Source organism: Zosterops lateralis, assembly GCF_965231275.1.
Source record: "Zosterops lateralis genome assembly, chromosome: 3".
In the NCBI taxonomy this organism is placed as follows: domain Eukaryota; kingdom Metazoa; phylum Chordata; class Aves; order Passeriformes; family Zosteropidae; genus Zosterops; species Zosterops lateralis.
The window spans coordinates 7,724,444-7,750,177 of record NC_139764.1 but is presented as its reverse complement, the minus strand read 5'-3'; the positions used below and the strand labels follow the sequence as shown (position 1 = coordinate 7,750,177).

Below are 25,734 nucleotides of genomic sequence, written 5' to 3'. Positions count from 1 at the left end.
CCTAGCAACCATTGCCAGGTAGGATAAACATCATTAAGTGTAAAAAGTTTAATGTCTGAAAGACATTGGGAGTGCTGATATGCAGTCTTGAGGTCTCCCTGTACTATTTTAAAATATATCATCTGGCTTTGCCTTTTGGGTCTAACCACAGTCCCAGCCTTGCCTGTGGTACAGGTATGCATGTGTGTGCACACTCCTAGGGATATACTGAAATTTGGATTGCAGTGATGCAGTGATTAATTTTCGTAGGGAGATGCTTCTGCTGTCAAAATAAAAATTAGAAATCTTGCACACTACATATAGAAGCTTCTCAGGAAATCATTCAAGCCCTGTCCTCCTATCAGGCTGGGGAATATGCCTCTTAATTTCCCCTGACAGAAAATACATCACCTCATCAGCAGCCCTAGAAAATGACAAAACATCCCTGCCAAAAAAGACTGCCTGCCAAATGCTTCCATTGCCACTGCAGGAAGTGGGACAGGGAAGGGAGGGATGTGCTTCAGAAATTCCATGGAAGGAGAGTAATTTACCTTGCTTCCTGTCAAGTTCCACTGTTACACCTTACATTGTCACAAAACGTCATCTCATAGTCAAGGTGAGATCCTTGAAGAATTAATTTGAGCCTAAGGGTACACAAACCTTTAACTCTGAAAGAATAATTTATACTCCTGAATCTGGATAGTGTGAAATTCCCTCAGAGTGTTTGAACCAAGGCAAACATTGTGATGCAAAATCCAAACCTGCAAGATCTCTTACATATTTCAGTGCTAGAACAATGCTGCTCACTCACATCTGTACTGTGTGCATTAACCTGTAACAGTGATTATCTCCACTGAAGTTACAGTACAGTTTCATAAAGATGCTGTAGCACCACTAATATTTGAATTCATTGAAATATTTGCTACTACACTTTGGCTTAAATGAGTGAAGTATTTTAAATAAACCTCAAAATGCTATTGAACCTTGCTTTGCTGCATCTCACACAATTATGTTCAGTCTGTATATCAAAGAGTACATTAGGACAGAGGATTTTTATAGACAGTTATTGTAACATTTTTCATTACTTCAGTGTATTTGTGTTGCTGAGCTTTTTTAATTAATTTTTTTATGAACCAAAATTATGATAAGAATGTTTTATTGTCACTCTGTATATTTGTAAGATTTTTGCACCAGCATATTTTTTGCCTGCATTAAAGTAATAAGTCAGTGTCAAAGATCAATGGTGTGTGTATGTCTACATATATGTATATGTGTATACATATGTATAATCACACTATGTCTGGTAAATATACTAATAGTGTATTTTTATATAAATATAGTACAGTGGACTGGTTTCCTATTACACTGAAATTTCAGTCCCATAGAGGACTGCATAATTCACCTCGCTGGGTGGATGTGTCCAGTTCTTATGTTGCAACGATAATTGTCAAGCTACAAAGTAGGTGGGAACTAGTGCTGTCATGTCTGCATTAAGTGTTTGGATAGCTTGAAATGCAAGCCTGCAGAATTTTAAATATCTCTTTCTCATTTTGGTGGGCATTAGACTGTGGGCATGTAGTGGAGTAGAACCCATTGAAATAATTGGGTTGCTGAAGTGATGATGAAATTTGTGGCTGGAGCATTTTCTGTCGGGTAGTGGGTGGTCATTTGTTGTGTGACAGAAATGATCTGTGTACTTTATTTGTGAGATAGCCATCTGCCAATCGACTGGCTAAAAGAGGAGCCAGGGGACCACTTTATATCTGTATGTGAAGAATAGTTCAGCACATTGACATTCTGGTGGCTTTTATTACATACAAAGTATTCAGATCCCCACTTCTTGACCAACAATAAACTCATGATTTTCATATAGGTATGTGAACATTGCAGAGCAAAGGCTGAGACCTTTGTCTTGCATATTAAATTCATGACTGAAGTTATGGACTTTGGTTTGGTTTCAGAGATATGTGCATGGTACTGATTTGGAAGTTAAGAAATGTAAAACATTGTGAGTAGCTACTACTGTTTGAAAGTTTTCAACAAAACACATTGGTTTTATAAAATAAAACTAGTTTTCTTCTAAGATGCATCCAGAAAGCTTAGAAAAACAACTCACTCATCCCAAAGTTACCTAGAATTAGACCCCAAATTCCTGTTCAGATGGAACTTAATTTGGATAAAGGAATCATTCCTGATTTTAGCTGTAAGACCTTGCTTTGCCTCTACAGAATAGGTCTGAGGATGCTGTTAGTGGTAGGTTCATTGTGCAGATTGGTTTTTAATAGACACTGTTTTAAAATTCTATAATGGAAGTATTTATTAGCAAAGAAATATAAAAAACAGTCTCCCTACAGCCAGGAGGGGATTGTGGTGGTAGTTATTTTACCTTGCTTGTTCCTGGTAGTGACATGATGCAGTACTATTTAATAAAACACAATTTCTGCAGATGTGGGATTTTGAAGTCCTTGAAAATATTAGCACTTTTATTGTGTGTAGGTGAAGAACTGAGCAATGCAGTGAGAATAAGTCCCCAGGACATTATTATATGATACTGTTTGGTTGTGTACTGTTTGTCCTGCCAACATGAGGAAGCAGGCACATTGAGAAGAATGTAGTTGGAGAAGTTTGAGGAATATAACTGGGACATACTGGCAAGACTGATGGAGAGCAGACATCTCTTCCATCTCCTCTGGTGCCCCACATCACTTTTATCATTTTAAGATGTCTAGACATTTCTTTAAAATTATTGAAGTTGGAGTTGAAGCAGAGAGTGGGAATAAATTATTTGCATTGCAGAATTCCTCTGTATTTTAAAAATGTTTACATTCAATGTTAATAATGGAGCTCCTCATTGAAATCAGTATATGTCTGCTCCTTGTAACGAGCCATAAATTCTCTACAGTCTTGTATGTACTGATACAATAGAAAATGATGCATCTTTTTTATTGGTTCAATATCATCAAACAGCCTGGGGAATTAATGCAAGAGGCAGTTTTACACAGGGATTTCACCTGCAAAACAACTCCAGCAATGCCAGTGGGAGGTTGTGTTATTCTATCTCATGATGTGAGTGCTGGGGAAAAAATAGGTTTGATTTACCTTCAAGTGCAAACTCAAAATATGAGGAGAGGTGTTGGTTTTCCTATCTCTCTTTGGTCAGCCTGATGTTCAGCTGGACCACCCGGTCAGCTCTGATACCCCTCAACAGAACTGATGTGTGGGTTCTTGGCTCTGCAGCACTCCAACCTTCACTGCCACAGCTGTGGTGTAAATGAAAGAGGGGACTCTCAGAGGTTCGGGGAACAAAGGTTTATTGGGGAACACAGGGGAACCCCTCACCTCAGGCCCAATGCCTCAGGAGAGACACCACACCTGGGCTGCGGGGGCGGTTTGTCCAGGACAAGCTCAAGGGGTGGATACAAGCTCTAAATCAATAAAACAAAGCAGAGCAACAAATGCCAACTGGGTTACATAACTAGTAACAAATCAAAGGTAACTTGGGGAGGGGTCCCTGGGGCATCTGCCAACCGCTGGCCTGATCTCCTGAACCTTGGAGATAAGAACTACAGTGATGGACAGAGGAAAAAAATCGATTGGGAAGGATGAGCAGGGAACATCATGGGGAAAGGACCAATAGGGAACAGTCTCTGGGCAAAAACCAGAGACAGCATAGAAACCTTTATCAACTTTCGATAAGAAAAAATTCCAAGACAGAGGGCCATCTAGGGTAACTAAAACTGTACTAAATTTATAATGAAACTTTTAAACAAAAATCCTGCAACCCCATACCTCCCCCCTTTTTTTTCTTTCTTTTTTTTTCTTTTTTCATTTACTAAGGTTCTGGAGTATAGACTTCTGAGTTGCATTCACTGCTGGAGACAGAGTCTGGTGGTGGGCTCCACGGGATGCACAGAGGGGATGGTAGTGGAGAAGATTACATTCACGAGCAGGTTTTTTACTACACTAAAAACAAAGTCTACAATTAAAATGATGAACAGAACCAACAGTCCTGTTTTGCTGCGGACTTCCATGCTGGTCACCGGGACTGCGGTTCTGTAACTCAGAGAAAAGGGGTCAATTAAACAACCACTGAAAACGTTCAACTGGAGGAAACAGCTCTTCCACTTCATCTTCATGCCAGAAAACCCAGGAGGGAAGAGTAACTGGGCAAAGAGGACTTGCCTCTAGACTTGTTTTTTCCTCCTCATTTTTCCTCCTTCTCCAGGAGGCCACAGTAACCTGGGGTACTTTTGTCTCTGAAGCCTTGGGGACATAGGGTCTCACATTACGGGAGGGGATCGACCGCAGGCCGGGGGGAGTGGAGACGCAAGCGTACCTGTGCCCCCAAGTGACCAAATCATGAGGGCCCTGTGTCCTCAAAGTTTCTGGATCTTTGACAAGGACCTTTGGCCTTTCATGGGGCTCTAACTGTGAGCTCCCACGAAAGTGCCTTGTCACCGGCGGGTTCATGGTCTCGAAGGAACAGTTAAGAAAGTTCAAAGTGAACAAGGCACGGGCTAATCTAACAGATGGTGGTTCGATCTTGAGGATTGGTTGTTGCTGGCTGAGGACTCTTTTGAGGTTCTGATGAGTCCTTTCTACAATTGCCTGACCTGTCAGGGAGTGGGGAATGCCAGTTTTGTGTTCCACTCCCCATTGCTGCAGGAAGCTGCAGAATTCCCTGGATTTGTACGATGGCCCGTTGTTGGTCTTCAGGGACTTTGGGATGCCCAGGACAGAGAAAGCCTGGATGGGATGTTTGATAGCATCTCCAGCCTTCTCCCCTGTGTGGGCAGAAGCGAAAACAGCTCCCGAGAACGTGTCCACAGAGACGTGCACGTACTTCTGCTTCCCAAAGGGGGCAAAGTGTGTGATGTCTGTCTGCCACACTTCACAGCTGGACAAACCACGGGGATTTACGCCTGTGGGCATGGATGGGATGGCATACCTGTGACATTGTGGACAGCCAGTCACAATCGCTTTGGCCTGGTTGTGGGTTTAAGTGAAACTGCCGGACCAGACCTGGTGCGTTTTGATGGCGGAGCTGGTGGCTGATTCTGGCTTGCTCAAAATGATTTGGCAGCGGGGTCACCTCAACAGGGGCAGCGAGAGCATCAGCTCTCCTGTTTCCTTCTGCTACGAACCCCGGGAGCTCTTGTGTGTGATCTGGTGTGCATCACATAAAAGGGTTGCTTTCTGTGGGTAATCAGCTTGACAAGCTTAGAAAGCAACTGAAAGAGGGCGATGTTGGGTATTTCCTGCAGGATGGGATGCTCCGCTCTAGAAACTATCCCTGCAACATAACTTGAATCTGTTACTAAATTGAAAGGTCCAGGGAACGTCTCAAATGCTCTAACAACTGCAGCCAACTCAGCGACTTGAGGCAATCTTTCCACCTCAACAATGTCTGATTCCCACCACTGAGTAAGAGGGTCCCGCCAAGTCATGACTGATCTGTGGGATTTTCCGGACGCGTCAGTGAAAACAGTTCGAGCATTTAGAGGCTCTTTGCTCTGGACACTTTTTAACTCTAATTGGAATTGGGCATCCGAATTAAAAATTTTGTGGACAGGCCGATGAACAGAAATTTGGCCAGGGTAGTTATCTAGGGCAAACTGCAGTGCTTCATTCTCTTGAAGCAGGTGCTCTAGCATTGCTTTTGTAATTTGGCCCGCATTTAATTTGAATGCACTTGAAGTCATGGCCGGCCAGTTCTCGAAGGTGAACTGTGGCTTTCCGAATCGGATCAGCCATCAGTTCTTGTGGCTTTGTCATCCTTTTGGATCTGTGGTGGCTCAGAAAGACCCACTCTATAATAGAGAGAGGATCTTCTTTGCCTTGGACCTTCCTCGATTGTTGGAGGGTTTTGCTGTCCCATTGGAAGATCATGGAGGTGTGGCAGCTTTCCTAAGATGATAAAACGAAAAGACAGGTCAGGCTTACATCTGTTGGCCTGTCTGGTGGACAATGTGTATTGAATGTTCTCGAGCACAATTTTGGCCTCTGGGGTGAGGGTCCTGGGGGAACTCAGCCCCTCTCCCCCTTTCAACAAATCAAAAAGGGGGGCCAGGTCTTTGGTAGAGAGACCCAGCCAAGGTCTGACCCAGTTCAAAGCTCCACACAGCTGGTGGACATCTGCAAGAGTCCGAATTTGGGTCTTGATTGCCAATTTTTGAGGAACAATGGTCCTCTGACCGATTTCCAGCCCCAGGTACTTCCAGGGTGGTATCTTTTGAATCTTGGACTCTTGCAGCTCAAATCCTGCAGCAACCAGTGAAGACACTGTGAGGTCGAGCGTGTGCATCAGCAGGTTGTCCATCGGTGCAGAAATCAACACATCATCCATGTAATGCTGGATGATGGCTTGGGGCACGGCTGCCCAGACGGGCGCGAGCAGGGAAGAGACATACCATTGGCAAATCACAGGTGAATTTTTCAGACCTTGAGGAAGAACTCTCCACTGATACCTCTTTCATGGGGCTTCTTGGTTAAGGTGGGCAGTAAGAAAGCAAAGCGTGGGGCATTGTCAGGGTGGAGAGGAATGTGGAAAAAAAATCTTTTAAATCAATGACAGTCAAATTCCAATTTTCGGGGAGCATGCTTGGGGCGGGCATCCCTGGTTGAAGGGGTCCCATGTCTTCAATTACTTCATTAATTTTGCAGAGGTTGTGAAGGAGCCGCCACTTGGTCTTATCTCCTTTCTGAATGACAAACACTGGAGAGTTCCACAGTGAAGTGGTCTCCTCAATGTGGCCCTTTTTCAGCTGCTCTTCCACGAGGTCGTTGAGCGCCTTTAATTTCTGTTTTGAGAGCGGCCACTGCTCTACCCAGACTGGTTCATTTGTCAGCCAATTCAGTTTTTGGGTAGGGTGCTCTTCAGTGACCGCTGCCTGAAAAACCTTTGGAGGGTCAGGAATGCTAATTGTGACCCCCCCACATTGGGGCATCAAATCTCTTCCCCACAGGGGTGCATCAAAATCCAGAACGAAAGGGCGTAGAGTAGCCAATTGCCCTTTCGGCCCTTCAGTTGTCACTGCTTTCTTTGACTGTTTTGCCACTTGCAAACCTCCAATACCATTTACGTGTTTGACTATGTCTTGCAATTCCCAATGTGACGGCCACAAACTTTCTGGAATGGCCATCACATCAGCGGCTATGTCCCAGACTCCTTCAAGGAGTTTGGATTCCCCACCCACGGAAAGCTTACAGTAATCTTGCGGCCTGTTGGAGCCTATCTTTTTCACCACAGCGACAGTGGTGTCTTTGTCGCTTTCTCCTTCGCCATTCTCCGTGGCACTGTCTTCTGGACTTGCTTTTACGACAAGCCCTTCCATGGAAGGGATGGCTTGGGCAATTATCTGCCCCTTTGGTGAAAAGGTGGGTGGGTTTTCACTGCGCAGCCATACAACAAATTGCTCTGGGTCAGTTTTTATCGTCCCAGGGGCGATCTTTATGTCTGGGAGGGTGAACTTACAGTCTCCGATGACAACAAATTTTGTCTCCACCATGTACCACATGCCGGGTTCCTTTGAGACCATGGCTGTTTGCCACTTACTGTCCCACAGGTGAAGAGGCTCTGCCAACTGGAGCCTAAAGGGCTCATACCTGTCCGTCGTTGTCAAGGATCCCGTTGGCTCAGGCAATATTATGTGCCTCGGTTTCCCTTGTTCTGTCAGGTCCTGTGAAGAAAGAGACAAATCTGGTTTAGATGACTTCTTTTTTCCCTGGGTTATCTGGGCTGCCCAATTGGGATCTTCACGCTGGGCAGTTCCGCGATCCCCACTCAGTTTTTTGGCTCTCTGGTGTTCTTTGTGTTCCCGCTCCCCTCAATCCCCCTTTCTTTTAAAAAACAGTCAAAGTGCCCCTTCAATGGACACTGGTTGATCCAATGACTGTTTTGTCCACAGAGAAAACACGGGCCATCCATCCGTGCAGGAATGGTTTTTTTGTGTGGCTCTGATGTTCTCGGTGTCTTCTGGGTTTTTGGTGTTTCCACAGCAGTATTGGTGTTTCTTGGGTGTGTTTTTCCTTCTTTCAGGGCTGGTCTCCTGTGTGGCAGCGGGACGGTAGCACTCACAGCCTGAAGCATCTCTTTGAGTGGAGGTATTGTGCCTGACTTTCTGGGCACGAGGTTTATGGCAGCTTGGCACTCCTCGTTTGCATTGGAGAATGCTATCTGCTGGATTACTTCTTTCTGTCTTTCTTCTCCAACCACCTGTTGTTCAACTGCTGCTGCGACCCGTTCCACAAACTTAACAAAAGATTCTTGTGGTTCCTGAAAAATTTCTAAGAAATATTGTAAGGGCCCAGACGGCTGCATTTTTAAAAAAGCTTTGCAGGCTTGTTCAGCCACAAATTCGAGGACATTTTGGGGAATATCGGTGGCCTGATTCGTGGCTAATTTCCAATCACCCTCGCCCATCAGGTGGTCGAGGGTGAGTGGGTTGCCTGCATTATCAGTGGCTGTGGTAGGATCTCCTAACAGGCCTGGGAGGGCGTCCTTGAGCAGGTCTTCCCAAGTGATCTCCCATAGCAAAAACTCTATTTTGCTTGAGAGACACTTGAAAAGCTGCCTTAGGTCAGATGGGACAACCGTCATCCCGGCAAGAGAGGAAAACAACAATCCTTCAAAATATGGGCTATCTCGCCCATATTCTTTCAGGGCTTTCATGAGATCCTTGACCAGTGATTGTGACGAAGCCCTCCAGGTGGCGACAACTGTTCCCTGCCCCCAATTCCAACGGTGTGAAAACAGGGTGGTGGTAGGGACTGCACTTGGGTTTACAACCCCGGGCTTCTGATCCCCCCCACTCTGGGTTCCCAGCTGCGGCAGCAGCTGCAGGTGCTGCGGCAGCTGCAGCTTCGCAGTGAGCTCTGGGATTCCAGCCGTCTGCCAGGAGCGGCCTCCGGCCTGCTTGCAGCAAGGGCGGCTGAAGTGGCTGTGATCCCGGGGAGGTGGCTTCCAGAGGGGGTGCGGTTGGGAGAGCGGCGTCACCAGGAGCGGAGTAGGGCGGGAGGAGGGGCTGGGACGGGGCCGGTGCCGCGCCCGCACTGCACGGGGGGAGAAGGCTCCGTCCCGGGCTCGGCAGTGGCAGTGGCGGCGGAAGAGGGGGGGCCGGGGCCGTGCCGTGCAGGGGGAGAACGCCCGACCTCGGGCTCATCGGGGGCGGCAGAAGGGGCAGGGGCAAGCCTTGGGGGAAAGGAGGAGGCGGGGAAAGGAAAGGGTTAGTGGGAGGGGAGGGAAAGGAGTTCTGGGAGCAAGAAGGGGGGTGGGGGAATGAACAAAGGAAGGATGACTGCACCGCGTGGCTGGCGCTATTTTCAGAGTACTTTTCTCTGTGTACCAAAGAGGGAGAGGGTCGGCACTGCACAATGCCATCACCCTCCTGCGAATTTCCGCAGCCGTTTTCGCTGCCGGCCCCGGGGGGCGCTGTCGGAGGCTGTTCTTCCTCAGCAAACAAGAAGCAAAGTCTGGGTTTGTTAGCTGGGGAAAGGCGGGGGATGTCGGGGGAAGTTTGGGCATCCTGGCCAGCCAGGCTGCCCTGGGAACTCCAAGCAGTCTGGCCGTGACTGCTGGAGCAGAGGGACTTCGGAATCCTAAAAGCGCCCGGGCTGGGGGACCCTGGGGGGGTCACTGCGCTTTTGAGAATTCCTGGTGGGGGTTTTGGGGACTTGGGAGAAGCGTGGTGGGAGGAAAGAACTGGGGAACTGCTTTGAGAGGATGCGCCTTTGTTTTCCTGCATTCCTCTGATCTCTTTTAAAGCGGCTTTTATCTGCCACGGCCAAAATGCAAATTTTGAAGCACACAAATCTCCCGACTTCGCCAACTGTTCAAATTTTTTACCAACATTTTTCCAAAACAAAATGCTGCTAACTTGGTCAAAATTGACATCTGGGAAGTGCAAAAAAAGATATCTAACAAATCTTTTTAATTCTCTTTTAGAGTATTTAACTTTGGCAACAATTAAAACTTCAATTAAACTTTTGAAAACCTTTCTGGGCGGTGTTTAATTTGTTTCCCATGCCGACTAGATGTTACTTTTCCACCACCCCTCCCAGCAACACTCACAACACAGTCAAATCCCCTGTGGGCTCCTGTTCCTGGGGAAGGGCCTCTGAGCTCCCCTCCTCCTCCAGGGGTTGCGCAACCTATGATTCCTGAGGCTTAACCAAGCCTGATGGTGGGTATCTCCCCTTTTGAGGAAATTACTCACCACGCCCTGGGGACACCGGGACGACGTTGCTGGGGCAACCACGGGCCAAAGGGACTCCTCTGGGAATTAGGAGCTGCTCTCTTTGTCCACCAGGGGCGCTTTCTGAGCGACTGCCGGCGGCGCGTGAAGTGCCGAAAGTCCCGGGACGCAGCAATGCGACATCCTCTCAGAAGACTTCTGGGTCACAGGGTCTGAGCTTTCTTCGGGCCTCTGTCTCAGCCCCCACGCCACAGTGATGCCAAAAGGTGCCTGCAGGCCCCATGATGGCACGGCAATCTGTTGGTGTGCGTATCTCTCTCTGGTCAGCCTGATGTTCGGCTGGACCACCAAGTCAGCTCTGATACGCCTCAACAGAACCGATGTGTGGGTTCTTGGCTCTGCAGTACTCCGACCTTCACTGCCATAGCTGTGGTATAAATGAAAGAGGGGACTCTCGGAGGTTCAGGGAACAAAGGTTTATTGGGGAACACAGGGGAACCCCTCACCTCAGGCCCAATGCCTCAGGAGAGACACCACACCTGGGCTGCAGGGGCGGTTTGTCCAGGACAAGCTCAAGGGGTGGATACAAGCTCTAAACCAATAAAACAAAGCAGAGCAACAAATGCCAACTGGGTTACATAACTAGTAACAAATCAAAGGTAACTTGGGGAGGGGTCCCTGGGGCATCTGCCAACCGCTGGCCTGATCTCCTGAACCTTGGAAATAAGAACTGCAGTGATGGACAGAGGAAAAAAATCGATTGGGAAGGATGAGCAGGGAACATCACGGGGAAAGGACCAATAGGGAACAGTCTCTGGGCAAAAACCAGAGAAGGCATAGAAACCTTTATCAACTTCTGATAAGAAAGGAATTCCAAGACAGGGGGCCCATCTAGGGTAACTAAAACTGTACTAAACTTATAATGAAACTTTTAAACAAAAATCCTGCAACCCCATAGAGAGGATCTGCTTTCTCCTGCACTGTTCCCAGCAATGGCTTAGCAGACCAAGTTCAGTGGTACTTGTTACCAGCTCTTGAGTCTTTCGTGTATTTTCCAGATATAGCTGGCTTTAATTAGTTGAAGTATTTTATTTATTGATATAAAAAAGGGGAGGCAGTTCCCTCCCTCCTTCTCTCTCTCTCTTTGTCTTCTCTCCCCACCCCCTTCCCCCATAGGATGGTGAAAGAAATGAGGAGATAGTTTTAAACCCCTCTCTGGAAAAACTAAAAGTAGAAATCTGAATAGTTGTTTTTAGCAGTTGTGCCCTTGTTCTCATTTTCAGTGTGATAAAGCAGGATTTTGCCTGCATGTGTGAATTCTCTTCAGAAATAAAGCTGTCAGCTTCCAGCATGGACACACGTTTTAATGGCATTGAGCTACAGCTGAGTTACAAGAAGTGGTAGTACAGGGCACAACAAAAGCTTCAAGTCAGGTGTTGGCTGGAGTCCAGAATGCATCTCCCAGAGCATGACTTCAGTGGTAGTTCTTAGATCCTATGCTCTTATATTTATGATAGAGCATGAGTAAAACCAAACAAATTACACTACCGTACAGTTGGAGACCACAGATTTTAAGAGACTAAGTGCAGTCTTTTGAGATACACTTTCCTTCAGAAATTGTTCTTCCTTCCTATTTGATACTATCACATCCCATTTGGATTGCAAATTTTTAATATTTATGTGGGCAAACAGTAGCAGTCCAATTCCTAAATTTTCTTCCAGTCAGTCTCTAGTGACAAAATGCGTTGTTATCTTAGCAATACTACAGAGCAGGTCGCTATAACCTCAGTAGAAATGTATAATGTGATATTTACTAATAGCATATAGTGTAGCTCATGAATATTTGGCAGTTTCTTCATAATTGCTTTGTAGTTTAAACAGAATTTTCTCATTTGAGCCTGTCACTTCTGATGCTGATCCATCCTTTGATGTCTTCCAGGTTGCCACTTTAGAATTCCCTCCAAAGAAGCTCTTTGGAAACAAGGATGAGCGAGTGATTGCAGAACGGCGGTGTCACTTAGAGGTAATACAAACTTTTTAACAGGCTTCTGCTGTGTGTTTGAGTTGGAATACTCCCTGCTTGACCAACAGAAACCATTCCCACATTAATCAACATTAAATAGCCTGTTTGTAAGTATCAAGTTACTTGCTGCCTTGTTTAACACAGGAGATGGCAGCAGTACATTGCAAAGGAAGGAAACATCTCTTAAAAATGAAATTGCTCCTAGTCTAGGAAAAAAAAGGAGCTCGTAGAGATGTTCATAGGAGATAGATTTATTTAAGAGGAAAGGTGGTAAGTGAGGTAAATGTTCACTGTAGACAGCTGGTCTCTGTGCAAGACAAGAATAAAAAAAAATACTTTAAATGCAATCTGTTAGTTAGAGATTTACTATTTTATCATAGTATATCCAAATATCTCATGACAGAAGTAAAGTGATATGTAGGCATCTTTGAGTTTTATTTCATAAGCCAGCTTTGTGAACATAGTCTTTTTCTTTCCATTAATTTTAAAAATTAATTTTGTTGTTGACAAGGTTAATGAGTTTGAGGATTCTGAGTTATTTTGGTAGTTCTTCAGAGCTCGGTGGTTGCATGATTTTGAACTCCTATCACACATTAGGTCTTTATATTTCTATGTTAATGCATGTTTTACTGCAGCCCAGGGGCAGGAGGTGGGATTTTGGGAAAGAAGAAGAGGCATGATCAAAGACTAAACTGTCCACCCTGCAACTATATTGTAGCAACATGGGGATTATTTGATTGTGCAAGTCATTAAGGATTATATTCTTTGTAGAGCTAAAATGGCATTAGGTAGAACTTTAGAGAAACTAATATAAAAGTAGATTGCTTATGACTGGAATCTTTTCTTAGGTGGTTTGAATTTTTTCTACACACTTCACCTTTTCTTTGACCTACTAACAAAACATCCTCCCACTGATTCCCTATGTGAGACTGTCTTACATGAAGCAGAAAATGATTTTTTTTTTCTTTCACATCCTCGATAGATAGCATAAAGGCATGCCCATATTCCAGTCTAATACTCAATTTGTATATTTTTGTACCAATAAAAAATTTAATCCCTTAATCTAGTTAACTAGACATCTAGTTGCACTATAAACACTTTTGCTTTGGGGTTTGTTGGTATCAAGCCTTTTGAATTTTATTTGACATTGTCATAGAGCTGTGGAAAATAATGGGCAAGTTTTTACCTATACATCTTAAGAGAAAGCATCTAAATTGTATTTAAAATTATCTACCCGAAATACTCTATTGCAATCTATCAATTTAGCTTTTCATCAGGGACCTGTTGCAAGGCAAAACCCTAAATTAATTGTTTTGCAGTTAAAGATTGTAATTTCACTTCAGAGCCAACCTTGCTTGATTAAATCCACCTTAAATGAAGCAGCCAAGAGTTCTTTTGAATAAAGTTAATGAACTGAAGTTAGTGTGTATCTGTACTTTTTTGCAAATAGAAATCAGTAGGTAAGAATATAGGATCCTTTTTTAAAGTGTCATTCAGGTGATGTATATTCATTTGTCATATTTTTTTAAGGAAAAGCTTTGTAAAAAGGAAGTACTTGCCACAAGACATACTTGAGTCAGTGAATGTATCTATTTCTGTTTTAACTGCAAAGTATATTTTATTCCTTGGTACATTTCTAGGTTTGTGAATGACACTAAAAAGAAATTTTCCTGATATCCTAACTTCTATGGATGCTGTCTTTCTGTATCATATCATTCCCCTGACTATTCTTTTTTCTTCTTCTCTTAGACTCATGCTTCATTGTAGTGATGAAGATTATTTTTAGCTCTGTTTTCCCATTGTGCAGCCAGAGAAACTGGGCAGGAGCCTAAGCTGGCATAGCAGATTGAGCTGTGTTTCTTCACTCTTTGGTCAGAAGCCTTGCATTCATGGAGTCACTAGAAGTTCTTTCCTGCTCTTGCTGTGTCACCAATGTGTTTAGGGAAAAACAACTATTATGCCAACAAAATCCAAACAGGTTGTTGCTTAAAGGAAAGCAAAAGCTCTCGCAAGCCTTAGTCTGTCTCCTTGTCTCTGTTCCCTGTTTCCTCTTCCCTGTTCTCAGGGCTGCATTTCCTCAGGTTCGTTTGCAGACAGCAAAGGGAGAAGCAAGCAAAATCCCTGGTGGGGTTTTTGGGTTGGTTAATGTGGTGCTGGTAGCACCAAGGTTAAGGGAAGGGTTCCATCCCCAGACTGGCCTTTCCATTAAGAGTTGGACTTGATCCTTGTGGGTCCCTTCCAAATCAGAATATTCTGTGATCTAGAAATAAAGCTCAGCAGTCAGCAGTAGTCATGTGTAGTGTTTTGCTGCCACTTACAGAGCTCAGGGAATGAAAGTCAACCCATTAACAGTAAGGTAATATGAGCCTATGTCGAGTTCTGTAGAAGCAGATGCATCTTCCTGGCATTGCCTCTGCTCTTCTTTTGTCTTGGCACTTTGAACCTCTTTAAAAGATAGACACGCTCAATTTATTTAAAATTAATAATATAATTGTCCTTAACCTCCTCACTTCCTGATGTCTGCCGATGAGGATTTCAATGATAGGTGTTAATGCAAGAGGCAGAAATAAATCTTGAATGAGCTGCATAATTCAATTTTGCTGTTCAATCTGTAGAACTGTCTGGGGAAAGTATTGTAGACACTGAACTGGCTGAAATATTGCTGTTACCTTCAGCCAAAATTAACCTTCCAAAATTAGATTAACTTAGAAGTCAAATCCTTTGTTTAGTTTTGAGTTTGCATTTTCACTTGGCTTCCTTTGGAGGTGATGATTTGTAGGGTTTGGTTTTTTTTTCAGCAAGGCTCTAAATTTTGCCATGCTGTGTTTCCCCTTTAAAAGTAACATTATGCTGAGATGGCTCCAGGAATCTGATTCTTAAGGAAAAGGTGAAATAGCAGAAATAGCACCTTTTTCTTGGACTTGGACTGAGTCTTCTTATTTGTCTTACTAGTTTTTGAATTAACACCTTGGTGGAAGCCAGCAATAGAAAGATCTGAGAAGGAAAAAAACCCTCAAAAGGTTTGTCAACGAATTTGAACAAACAGAATGTTTGAATCGGCCTCAGACCTTGAGGTTTTCCTTGAAGTCATGAGGATAGAAACATTTTACTGAGATTTTAGATTATTCATCACCTGAATATTCAGTATAGCCTTCATTAGTGCTCCCCACAAGTCTTTGTTTCACTGCCCCATTCCTAAATATATTTAACTGAGAGAACCTATGCTAGTTATAGGTGACTTGATGTTTATATTGCAAAAATCCTATCAAGTGGGGTTAGAACTTCTGTTCGATTTTTTTCCTGACTGACACTAGTCACAAAGACCTTTCAAAGCTACTGTATGCATGTTTGTTCAAAGTGATTACTAAAAGGAAATCATGAGACACAGGCATCAGCTTACAACACCCCTAATGCCAAAGCTTTCTAAAAGGAGCTTTATGCAGCTGCTCACCAGCCTTGCTCTTGAAGAATGAATGTTTGCCTCTGACAGTGTGGTGGTAAATAGTGTTCTTAGCAGAATCGAGGTAAGATGGACTTCAGAACACATTCAGAATACGTTTGATACTTGTTGGAAAATAAAAGGAAACTCTTCTCTTTTTTCAGAAGTGTGAATGCACACCAGTAGCACTGCTGGTGCAAAAGCAAACTGCTGCCAGTGTTGGTGTTTGATAATCCTGGAGAGGCTTGTTTCATATCCATAGTCTGAGCTACAGAATGCAATATCTTGAAGTGAGGGCTTTAGTTTCTCACTAGAGGAATAGGGATGCAGTGGGATCAAGGAAGGAAAAAGCATAGAGGCATCCACAAAGACAAGAGAAGAGCATGTGTGGCTGGGCCATATTGTTATGTATCAGTTATATGAAATCCATGTCATAGATCATTTTCTAACTTAGGTTTTGAAACATCAACTCTCAAGGAGGAGTTGCAACAGTTCTCAACAGCAAAGCATTTAATCTTTTTTTGGGTGGTTCTGCTTCTTGTGTGAAACCTTGTTGGCTTCAAGAAATGAGTAAATGAAGTTAATTTTACTTATTGGTTACAGTCACTAGATACAAAGAAGCAGAACTTTGCACAGATCAGCCCTTGAAGCAGTACCAATAAAAAGTTACTTTGATTAAATGCTGGAGACCTTCAGCTAGCCCACAACAATGCAAGACATTATTCTTGTAATAGAAACAGGTGATAAAGATGGTCATTTAGAAGGAACAATAGCCTGAGGTTATTTCCTGGATGAGTTAATTTTAAGCTCTGGTTCAACAGGCTACTGGATGAAAAAGGAATGGTAAGTGTGGTCTCATTTGGCTTAAACTCTGGGCCTGATTAAAAATCGCGGGTCTGCAGTGTTTACTAGAGATAACTTGGCATAATATATGTATCTCTTTAGAAGAATTCTGATGTTTCTTTGTTTAGGTGTATAGCTTCAGGTCCCTACCTCAAAAATGACCTTTTGTCATCAAATGTTTATCTCCATTACAACCAAATAATTAAATAGGATTTTCGATTTGAAGGCCTTTTTATTTTTCCTGTTCCTATTTAGATATTTCAGAGTATCAGAAAATAAGGAGATATGTTTATCGCGATTTAATAAGTTTAGAAAATGGGACAGCATATAGTTTGAGCTCCAGTTTAGCTCCACATCCTGATGTGTTTTGCTGTCAGGATGGAATAAATTTCCCAAATACTCCCACAAATCAAGTTTTGAAGATGTGTGCCTTCATTGCAATCTCCATTAATGGCTCTGCCCATACAGATGTAGGCAGATGAATAAAAGGTGTGCTCAGCCAAGGGCACTGGGTTGAATTCGGTGCTACCCCTTTCCAAAGCAAGTGTATCATCATCCTCCAGCATGGGATTTCACCAGAGGAAGCAGAGGGATGTCAAGTTGTTTGGTAGGTGTTTGCCAAGCCCACTCCAGCAGATTGCACACTGTCACTGCCAGCCCAGGGACGCATGCTAAGTTCAATCCTGTTGTTCTTTCTAGATAAATTTTGACAGGACTTGTTTTGACTCATGCTGTGGAGAAAAAATTGGTTTCCTTCACTTGTCAGGTCTGTTTTGGTTCTTTTCAGTATGGCCATTCACTTCCCAAAGAAGACTCACACTGATAGACCACCTGTAAATCATAGCCCTTGCTGCCTTTTTTTTGCTTCCTTGCCAGCCTGCAATTCAGTTTTCATTGGAGCTGCCTAAAGCCAATAAATGTAAGCTTTTAGCATGCAGACATTTAAGAAATAATAAGTCCCGTGGATTTTAAACAATTTTTAGGCAGAATAAGATTGTAATTTGGGATGTAGACTGACTTCAGAAGTTAATTCAATTGATGTGACATAATAGTAATTCAGCATAATGTGCTCCTGCCATTAGACTTGCACAGAAAAATGCTCCAAATAGCTATAATGAATATTGTGGGTTTTGAAAACCTGAGAGAGCAGTTTCACCTTGAATCCTAACTGGCATCTCTTAGAATGCTTGCACATTAAGAAAATTCAAAAAGGTATATGAATTCAAGTAAATTTCAGTACCACCTTGGGTAAAATTAAATTTTAGTGTCACTCAAGCACTTCTGGAGATGTAGAGGTAAAATCTGCTTCACCTGTACAACTCCGGAGGAAACTAACTCTGATTCAAGGAATCTACATCATGCTGTGCATGAAAAACAGAAAGACTTCCCCAAGAGGCTAAAAATGTAAGTTCCAGTATTTTTTAGTGCAATTTAGCTGCTTAAAGAAGCTTGATTCTTACCTGCTTAGTTCCAGAGTCATTTAGGTACCTCTAAACATGCCCAAAGGAGTGTTGTGGGGACGGTACCTTTGGAGTTCAGCCCAAGGCAGCTCAAAACTCTTAACTCTTTGAGCTGAGGAACAAAAACGAAAAGAGAACTCAAAAGGGGTTCTCCCTAAGCTACTTGCCGAGTTTCTGATGAGTCTTTGCAATCCTGTATTCCAATTGCCACATATGCTCTGTCAGGTCTGTTTCCACAGATGACATTTGGCCTTCTGTCGGGCGGTGTACGAGGTCTTCATACACTCAAAACCTCCTTGTCATTACACCCATTGTCTCATCTTCCTCAATCTACTGCAGCGGTGCTAGGGCACAGGCTTTTGTCCCTAGTTGTGAGAGTTTGTATATTTCACAGTTCTGGACTCTTAGTGGTTTGGTTGTCATGTCATGAGAGAAGGATCTCTACTACAGTCAATTCCCACAAGCATTGGGTTCCTTGCTCCATGGTCTTCCAAAGGCCTTGCTGCAGTTGGATACCTTCTGGGCAAAGGTATCTCTCCTTCACACTTTATGCTTTATAATATCTTGCAATGTATGTCAAGACTCCTAGTCAAGTCTCAAAATATCTCTGCACTACCCAAGACAAAGCCTCCCAGCTAAGAGACTGCAGGAAACTGCACCTTTTCCCCCTCCTCCCCATTGTGGCCACGTCTTCTGTCTCTCTTAAATATTGTCATTCCCATCTTTTAGGCAACAAATGGGAGAAAAATTCCCTGTGCCTTAGGTAGGCCCAGAGGGAAGGGGAGATGGTTTGAGTGGAAGACATAAAGGGGGAAGCTTAACTGTGGTGAACTGACTTATGACCTGCAGGGCAGAGCTATACTTGCAGTCTGTAGGAGGAGCCTGCTGGGATCACTGCCTCCAAAACACATTTGGACAGTTTGGATATGCCTTGGCATGTACTGTTGGGATATTTCACATAAGGAAACCTGCTCCCTTGGAACTCAGTTTGTAAATTAAATTTCATGTTGTGGCTGATGACTGTCCTTGTCTTCCATGCCTGACCCAGATAATCCACTCCTGCATGGTGATTGAGATGTGGTGCATGTCCTGGATGAAGCAGAGCTGGCTTAGCTTGCAGCCCTTTTCCTAAGAGTTTCCATCTTTCACATTCCAATCCTAATTTATCTCCCTATACAGTGTCTTAATTCTTCTTACCCAGTTAAAAAAAAAAAACAAAAAAAAAAAAAAAAAACCACAACAAGGAAGAAGCAGATCCAATGAAAATTTTGAATCCTATTTTTCTTGGTAACTTGTATATTTTCTTACCATGTTCTGTATAAAGCATGTCCCTAGACAGGGCCTTTTGCTACCCTGAAGTCTCTGTGGGACACCACCACTTGTCAGTGCCATTTTAGCCCAGCTTTCTTTTTGGCTATAGCATGTAGTTAGACACAATAGCTGGCATTTCTGCAGGTTTTGGTATTTTGCAAAACACCTTGGAAGTAATTTTCTTATTTTCAACACATCAATGGAAATGTCGAAAATAAGAGAAAGTTGGTTAATTTGGAGCTGGATCTCCAGATGTTGATTTTCCTTTGCACACACAATTTTTTTTAGTAGAGAAATGCAGGAGGACATGCTCTCCCGTTTCTGCATGCCAGTTGCTCCCTTTGCATGCCTTGTCTTTTAAATAGATCCTTGGTTTTGTGATCACAGTTTAGAAGCAAATAATGTGCCTTTCTGCTTGCTTTGGGGTAGAGCCTTTCTTGGGAAGAGCTGACTTTGCAAATACCTAATTACAACATAATGTGATTTTTTAGAGTCAGGGAATTTGCTTCAATCTGTCTGGCTTTGGGGGTTTTTTTGGTAATCGGATTTGTATCCTATAGAAAGAGCTGTGATCCTTGTGTATACTTTGCTCTATGGATAATTCAAATCAAGATCTGATTTAAAGCCTGCAGCATTTAACACTAGTCAATGAAATAATTATGTGATTGGTGCTGGGACGAACTATATTAAAGGGAGAGGGGAGCCTATGTTAGAAGTTAGATGAGCAATAAGTTAATTAGTCCTGCCTCTGTCACCAATGACCTTCTGTGACCTCGTGGTAGAGCTTTTGACTGTCAGATTGACATGTAGGTCCTGAAAAGGTGGTATTGTTTCACAGAAAAAATCTATTGTCTAAAAAAGTGCCCAAAGCCTTGTAAGGTTTATCTTATTAAACTTTCTGGTGCTTTCAGCTCTGGCGTATATTAGCAGCTGATATTTCTAATGCCAATTTTAAAATGTAACTTCTAAAGTATTTTAAGCACTGACTTTTTAAAGGAAATTGCTAGAAATAGCAGTATGAAAGCAAAAGCTCTAAGTGTTTTCACTTTCTGAAAGTACCAGAGTTGATGAGTTTTTAAACACACCAAATTTTAATGAAAAAATCCAATTCTTGCTAAGCTCTGCTATTGGTCTCTGAGGCTATCACTGTTAGTAATGGATTAGGAGAACAATGTCACTGAACTGAATTCCTCTTTAATATGTCACAACTGAAAGGATGATAAGACGACTTTCACATTTTTAGAAAGCTTTTTGATTGTAGTAACTTTAATAACTTTAAATTAAGTTATGGCTTTACATTAAAATGTATAAAATTATGAAATCCCCACATCACGAAGTAGTGCAAAAATGGTTAGAATGACTTCGTTGTGCTGATGAATTGAGCACAAGATGAACACTGGCCTACTGCTAAAAAGGTGAACCCTATTAAAATGATTTTTAATAAGCTTTTTAAATGGTTTCCATTTTGAAATTCACATAATTAAAAGGTAGGGAAAACTACTCCAACTAGGTAAAGAAAGAAAAGTCTTTGGGCCTCATACACCACTTTCTCCAGTTTAATTTCATTTGCAAAGTTAAAACTTGCAGGTTCAGCTGTCACAAATTTTTAGTTAAAGGGCTTGAAGGTTGGATTGCCTTCAGAGAGGGCAAACACCACTGCTTTTCTTATTTTGGATTAGTTTTTAACCTGGCTTTCTTTGTACATGCAGAGTATTTCCATTCTCAAAACTGATGTTCCTGAGTGTGTGTTTAGCCAGAGCAACCAACATGATCGATGTGTAAGTTGCCCATTTCATGTCTCTGTTCCAGTGCCAGGGTCTTGTGCCCTCACGCCGAGACATTTACAAACGTATCATTAGGATTTTTTCCAGCAAACCAGCAGTGTAGCAGGTCAAATGCTGTTAGTGAAATGAAACTCCAAAGTGCATTTGGAGGAGCGCTGATTGCCAGACTAAATAATCCAGAACAAATGGCCAGAGTCTAACAAACAAAAATGAGTAATAAAACCAAGTGTGCTGGAATATTTTGGCAGTTAACTAGTTTTTTCTTTCCTAGGTAATTGTGCAAACCTAGTAGCTATTACACAGTGCTTTGCATGCCAGGGACAGTGTTGCTATCAGTAGGAAATCACATCATCAGTTTGTATAAAATTTGGACCTATGAAGGTATCTTGAGCTTGCCAGTCTCTGCTAAGAATTTTTTTTTCAAGGACACATCAAAGGAGTTCTGTAAATAGACAAAAATTGTATCTGCTGCTGGAAATGGATTTTAATATAAAAGATTTGAAAACAGCTCTCCTCCTGTCAACTGAGTGCTGGCAGAGGAGATCCTGTCATCCAGCCTTGCTCCTACTCCAGCTGCTTGCGGTGGCCTCCTGGGCTGCAACAAAGTCCATGCTGAATCCCCTCTGGATCTCTAAGGAATGTTTGGTCATTTCTGACACTTGGTGTTGATGTGCTCCTGGCCCCCTCCCAGCTTCCTGTGACCCTCATCCTCTCTTTGACACATCTGAATTTGGGAAGCATCTTTCCATATGTTGCAAGGATCACCCTCCTATTTTCCCTGTCACTTTGTTCCACTTTGCTGTCCATTGCAGCCAACAGGACAGAACAACCTTCCCCTGCAGTGCCCTGCCCCAGCTCTTTGATCAGTGCTTGTGATGTGAGTGAGCCTTTCTGCCATCATTTACTGTTTCCTCACTACAGGGGAACACTCCCAGCCAATGTCTTTGGGCAGAGCAGCCTGTGTTTCAATGAAGCAACAGCTTCTTTGTGTCAAGGGCACAGCAGCTCTGGGCTATATTAACATATCAGCATTTCAAACAGGGTTAAAGACAGATCTGGGTTTTATAAGAGAGCTAATTTGTTCAGAGGTGGTTGTTGAAGAGCACATAATGTCAAGCCATATGGCAGGAAACCTTCATACAAAATTAATTCCATCGTTATCTGGTAGGGTCTGCTTGTTTCCATTTTCCCAAGGATCTATTTTGTGTTCAAAGAACCTGTGCTATTCACTCATCAACTCTGGAGCACAGATGTGGAAAAGAAGTGTACCTGCTGTTCGTAGTGTGTCACATAAGTGTATGCTTAGAGCAGAGGGATTTTTTTACTTTGCCATTGGAGCTATCATGCCAAAACAATGAGTAATGGCTTTACAGAAAAGGCATGACAGTCAATTATCTGGCCATACATACCAAGGTGAATGCAGTAGGTCTTGTGATGTGCCCAGTGAGATATTTTGGTACCTTTGAGCCTTTGGAAGTCATAAACTAGAATTATTGCAGTAACTTTTCAGCACAGTGCTAAAACGCTAATAGAATGCAATGTTTTACATTTGATTTTCTACCATATTCATCCTTCAGGAGTTACTGGTTTGGGACTTCTTGTAAAGAACCCTCCTTTGAGAACTAATTATGAAAAATGTTTTTCTGTTTCTCACTTTAAATTACCTCTTAGTCTATTGCAGTTCATCTTGCAGGCATTTCTGTAGTGAATTTTTTTCATGAACATCAAAACACCTGTGGCAGATCCGAACGAAATAGAAAATTTCACCGTTTCTGCCAAGAGAATAGTTTGTGTCTCAGCTGCTTCTTTTGTTTGCTTTTCTGTTTGTTTGTTTTCCTTCTTTCTGTAATATTGAAACAGCTGGTTTCTTAAATAGATAGCAGGTTGTTATAGTTTGGAGGAATTCTTGAGAAATGAGTGTACAATTAGGACAGTTTCGTGAACAAACCATTTCCATAACCCCAAGGCTGCTGCATTCAAATAACTAAATGTTGTCTTCTTCAGAGGAGAATGTACTTCTCTGTCTTGCAAATATATTTCCTACAGAATCCAAGACTAATGAATGATTTGAATGTTATCTCTTTCTGCCTGAGGTACACAAAAGGAGTTTATTCCTGTGCTCCAAGATTTCCCTTGCAGGTGTTTGGGTGACACTGGATGCATTTGTAGTATCTATCTGGTCAAACCTTTTACCTAGAGTGTTTTGTTCAAAAGTTATTTTTTTAAGTTAATAAGACATTCTAAATGAACCCCAAATATGACGGAAGCTTTGTCAGGTTTGTGAAAACTAACTGTGTTAATGTACATCCCCCAATTTCTCTGGGTACAAATGTCACTGCAAGTTGCACAGTGGTTGGTGAATATTAACTTATGAGAAGGGAAAGAAGTGTCTCCCATATGCTTCTTCTCATTAGTAAGACTTAAGAAAAAAAAAAAAGGAAATTTTGAGGGCAACTCAGTGAAAAGATATTGGTAGGTGCTGACATAATACGGAATTCATGCAAAACTTTCTGCAGATAGCCTTCATCAAAACAAACCTCAATCAATGCAAGGATTGTGGAAGCTTCATGAGGGAAAGATTTTTAAAGTCCTTTTGTGTCCATATATAGTAAATTTCCTGCAGAATGGATTTGAGGTTTGCACCTGCTGTGTTTGGTAATGCTGGACAATAGTATTAGTATTGCCACAATTAGCAGAAAGCATTACATGACTGGGGAATAAACCAGGAAACATCACACAACCACAGAAAAAAAAGAGTTGCCAAGCTGAGCATAAGAAAGAAGTGGAAAATACTTCTTTTCTGCTTTTCCTGAGCTTAATATGACATTTCAGTAGACTGTTTCATAAATGGATTTAAATGCTGATGGTTATTGAAAAGACTATTCACAGCCCATGGAAGTCTTCTTGGGTTTTTTGCTGTTGATATAATTTTTCAAAGTGGTCGTAATCAATTCGATCGAGAAAACCTTATGACATTTTTCATTTCATTCCACAGAAATACCTCAGGAGCTTTTTCTCTGCAATGCTGAAGTCTCCATCATCTCCACTGAACATTGATAAAGTGGGGCTAACGTTGTCAAAGTACACCGTCTGTGAATTCTCACCCTTCTTCAGGAAAGGCGTGTTTGACTACAGCAGCCATGGCACCAGCTAAGTTTTGGGCCAGAATCCTTATGCTCTGGAGGACTGTGGTTGGAGTGGTGCCTTCACTTCTGTGTGAGAGGAATGAGAGAAAAAAAAAATACTGTGTCTCCTCCATACCTGGAAAGTTGCATCCAAACAACTCCAATTAGAGACAGCTACGCTCCCATGCTCACCTGTATCCTTTACCAGCTCTCAAGTTGGTGCCTGCATTCTCCTGGCATGGAGTATACAGACATTTTTGTCTAAGTTGGTCTGTTAATACTGTACAAAGATTCTGACTCTCATGATGAGTTTGGATCCCCTTCTTGGCAGCAGTGCTTCCTTCTCATTTGCTCGGATAGTTTGTTCTGGCCATTGCAGAGCATCTCATGTTTACCATGGCAGTGTGTCATGCTGACAGAGGGTTTCTGAGCAGCCTTTTGGTTTCTGTCCAAGCTGTCCCTTAAAGAATCCCATCCTTTGTTTCTTTATAGCATAGTGTCACATTTAAGGTAATGATCCTACTCCACTGTTGTTTCATTTTCTTTCCCTTCCAGATACACTGTTTAACTGTTTGACTGTATAATTGTACAGTTTTTCTCAGAAGAATTAAAGGGCCTGAGTAACTTGAATGCTTACAAAAATATATGCAGCAGAAAGAATATAATTTAAACCCTGCCAGAGTCCACACTTGGTTGTTTGGAGGCAGAACAAATCACTTACCATTAATAAAGCAGCAAAGGAAGCAATAGTTACTGAATAACGTGGTCAGCATCTTTTCAGATTTCGTAATCATTCAGACTGTAAACAGAAACTCTGCACTGTACAGAGCTCCTAGCTATGCATAAAGCTGATGCAAAGTGCTATATATTGGGTTTTAAATAGCTTCTTCACAATAGTTGTAAAACCCGAGGTTTATTTGCATTGGTTAAAATTTACAGGATTTAAATAATAGTACTTTAAAATGACTCAGGACTTATTCAGACTTGCACATGTATATACAGGTAGAACTCATTTTATATTGCTGCAGATTCAAAAATATGTATACACTGTGTCTGGAATTGAATATGTGTATATGTTAATGTATAATTGGTTGTATAAAAATCAGAATTGAATGACTTCCAGTTATTAAAATGCATAATGAAAGGTAAGTTTTGTGTGCCGTTTGTTCAGTATGTGAAGCATTTTTTCTGAGTTGACATCACTGACCACTTGTAGGTTGTGGTAATCAAACTACTTCACGTCATTGAAAATTATTATTAAAACCTAAAGTAACAACACTGGTGGTATTTTTATTTCATGACCTAAATTATAGGAACAGCAGTGTTTTTTAATATGATACATCTATGGTCCTGAGGAAACTGGCCAAGGAAGTGTCTAAGGCACTATCCATCATCTTTAAGAAGTGATGGCACTCTGGTGAAGTTCCCACTGACTGGAGAAACATAACCCTCATTTTTAAAAAGGGAAATGAAGACCCAGGCAACCACAGGCCAGTCAGTCTTACCTTGGTGCCTGGCAAGATTAGAGAGCAGGTCCTTTTGGAAACTGTGCTAAGGCTCATGGTAAATAATTTGGT

General features: G+C 42.4%; 1 protein-coding gene across 4 annotated transcripts in view; it reads left to right on the top strand.

Moving 5' to 3' along the window:
* The window catches only part of LOC310906812 (kinesin-like protein KIF16B), a 136,215-nt gene extending 110,803 nt beyond the window's left edge, over nt 1-25,412 (top strand). For all 4 annotated transcript variants that reach the window (XM_083856344.1, XM_083856343.1, XM_083856346.1 and 1 more), the window contains 2 exons: nt 12,112-12,195; nt 24,028-25,412. In XM_083856344.1, the coding sequence (XP_083712470.1) occupies nt 12,112-12,195; nt 24,028-24,186 (243 nt within the window). In that variant the 3' untranslated portion in view covers nt 24,187-25,412. The remainder of the gene's footprint in view (nt 1-12,111; nt 12,196-24,027) is intronic.
* The last annotated feature ends 322 nt before the right edge of the window (nt 25,413-25,734 follow it).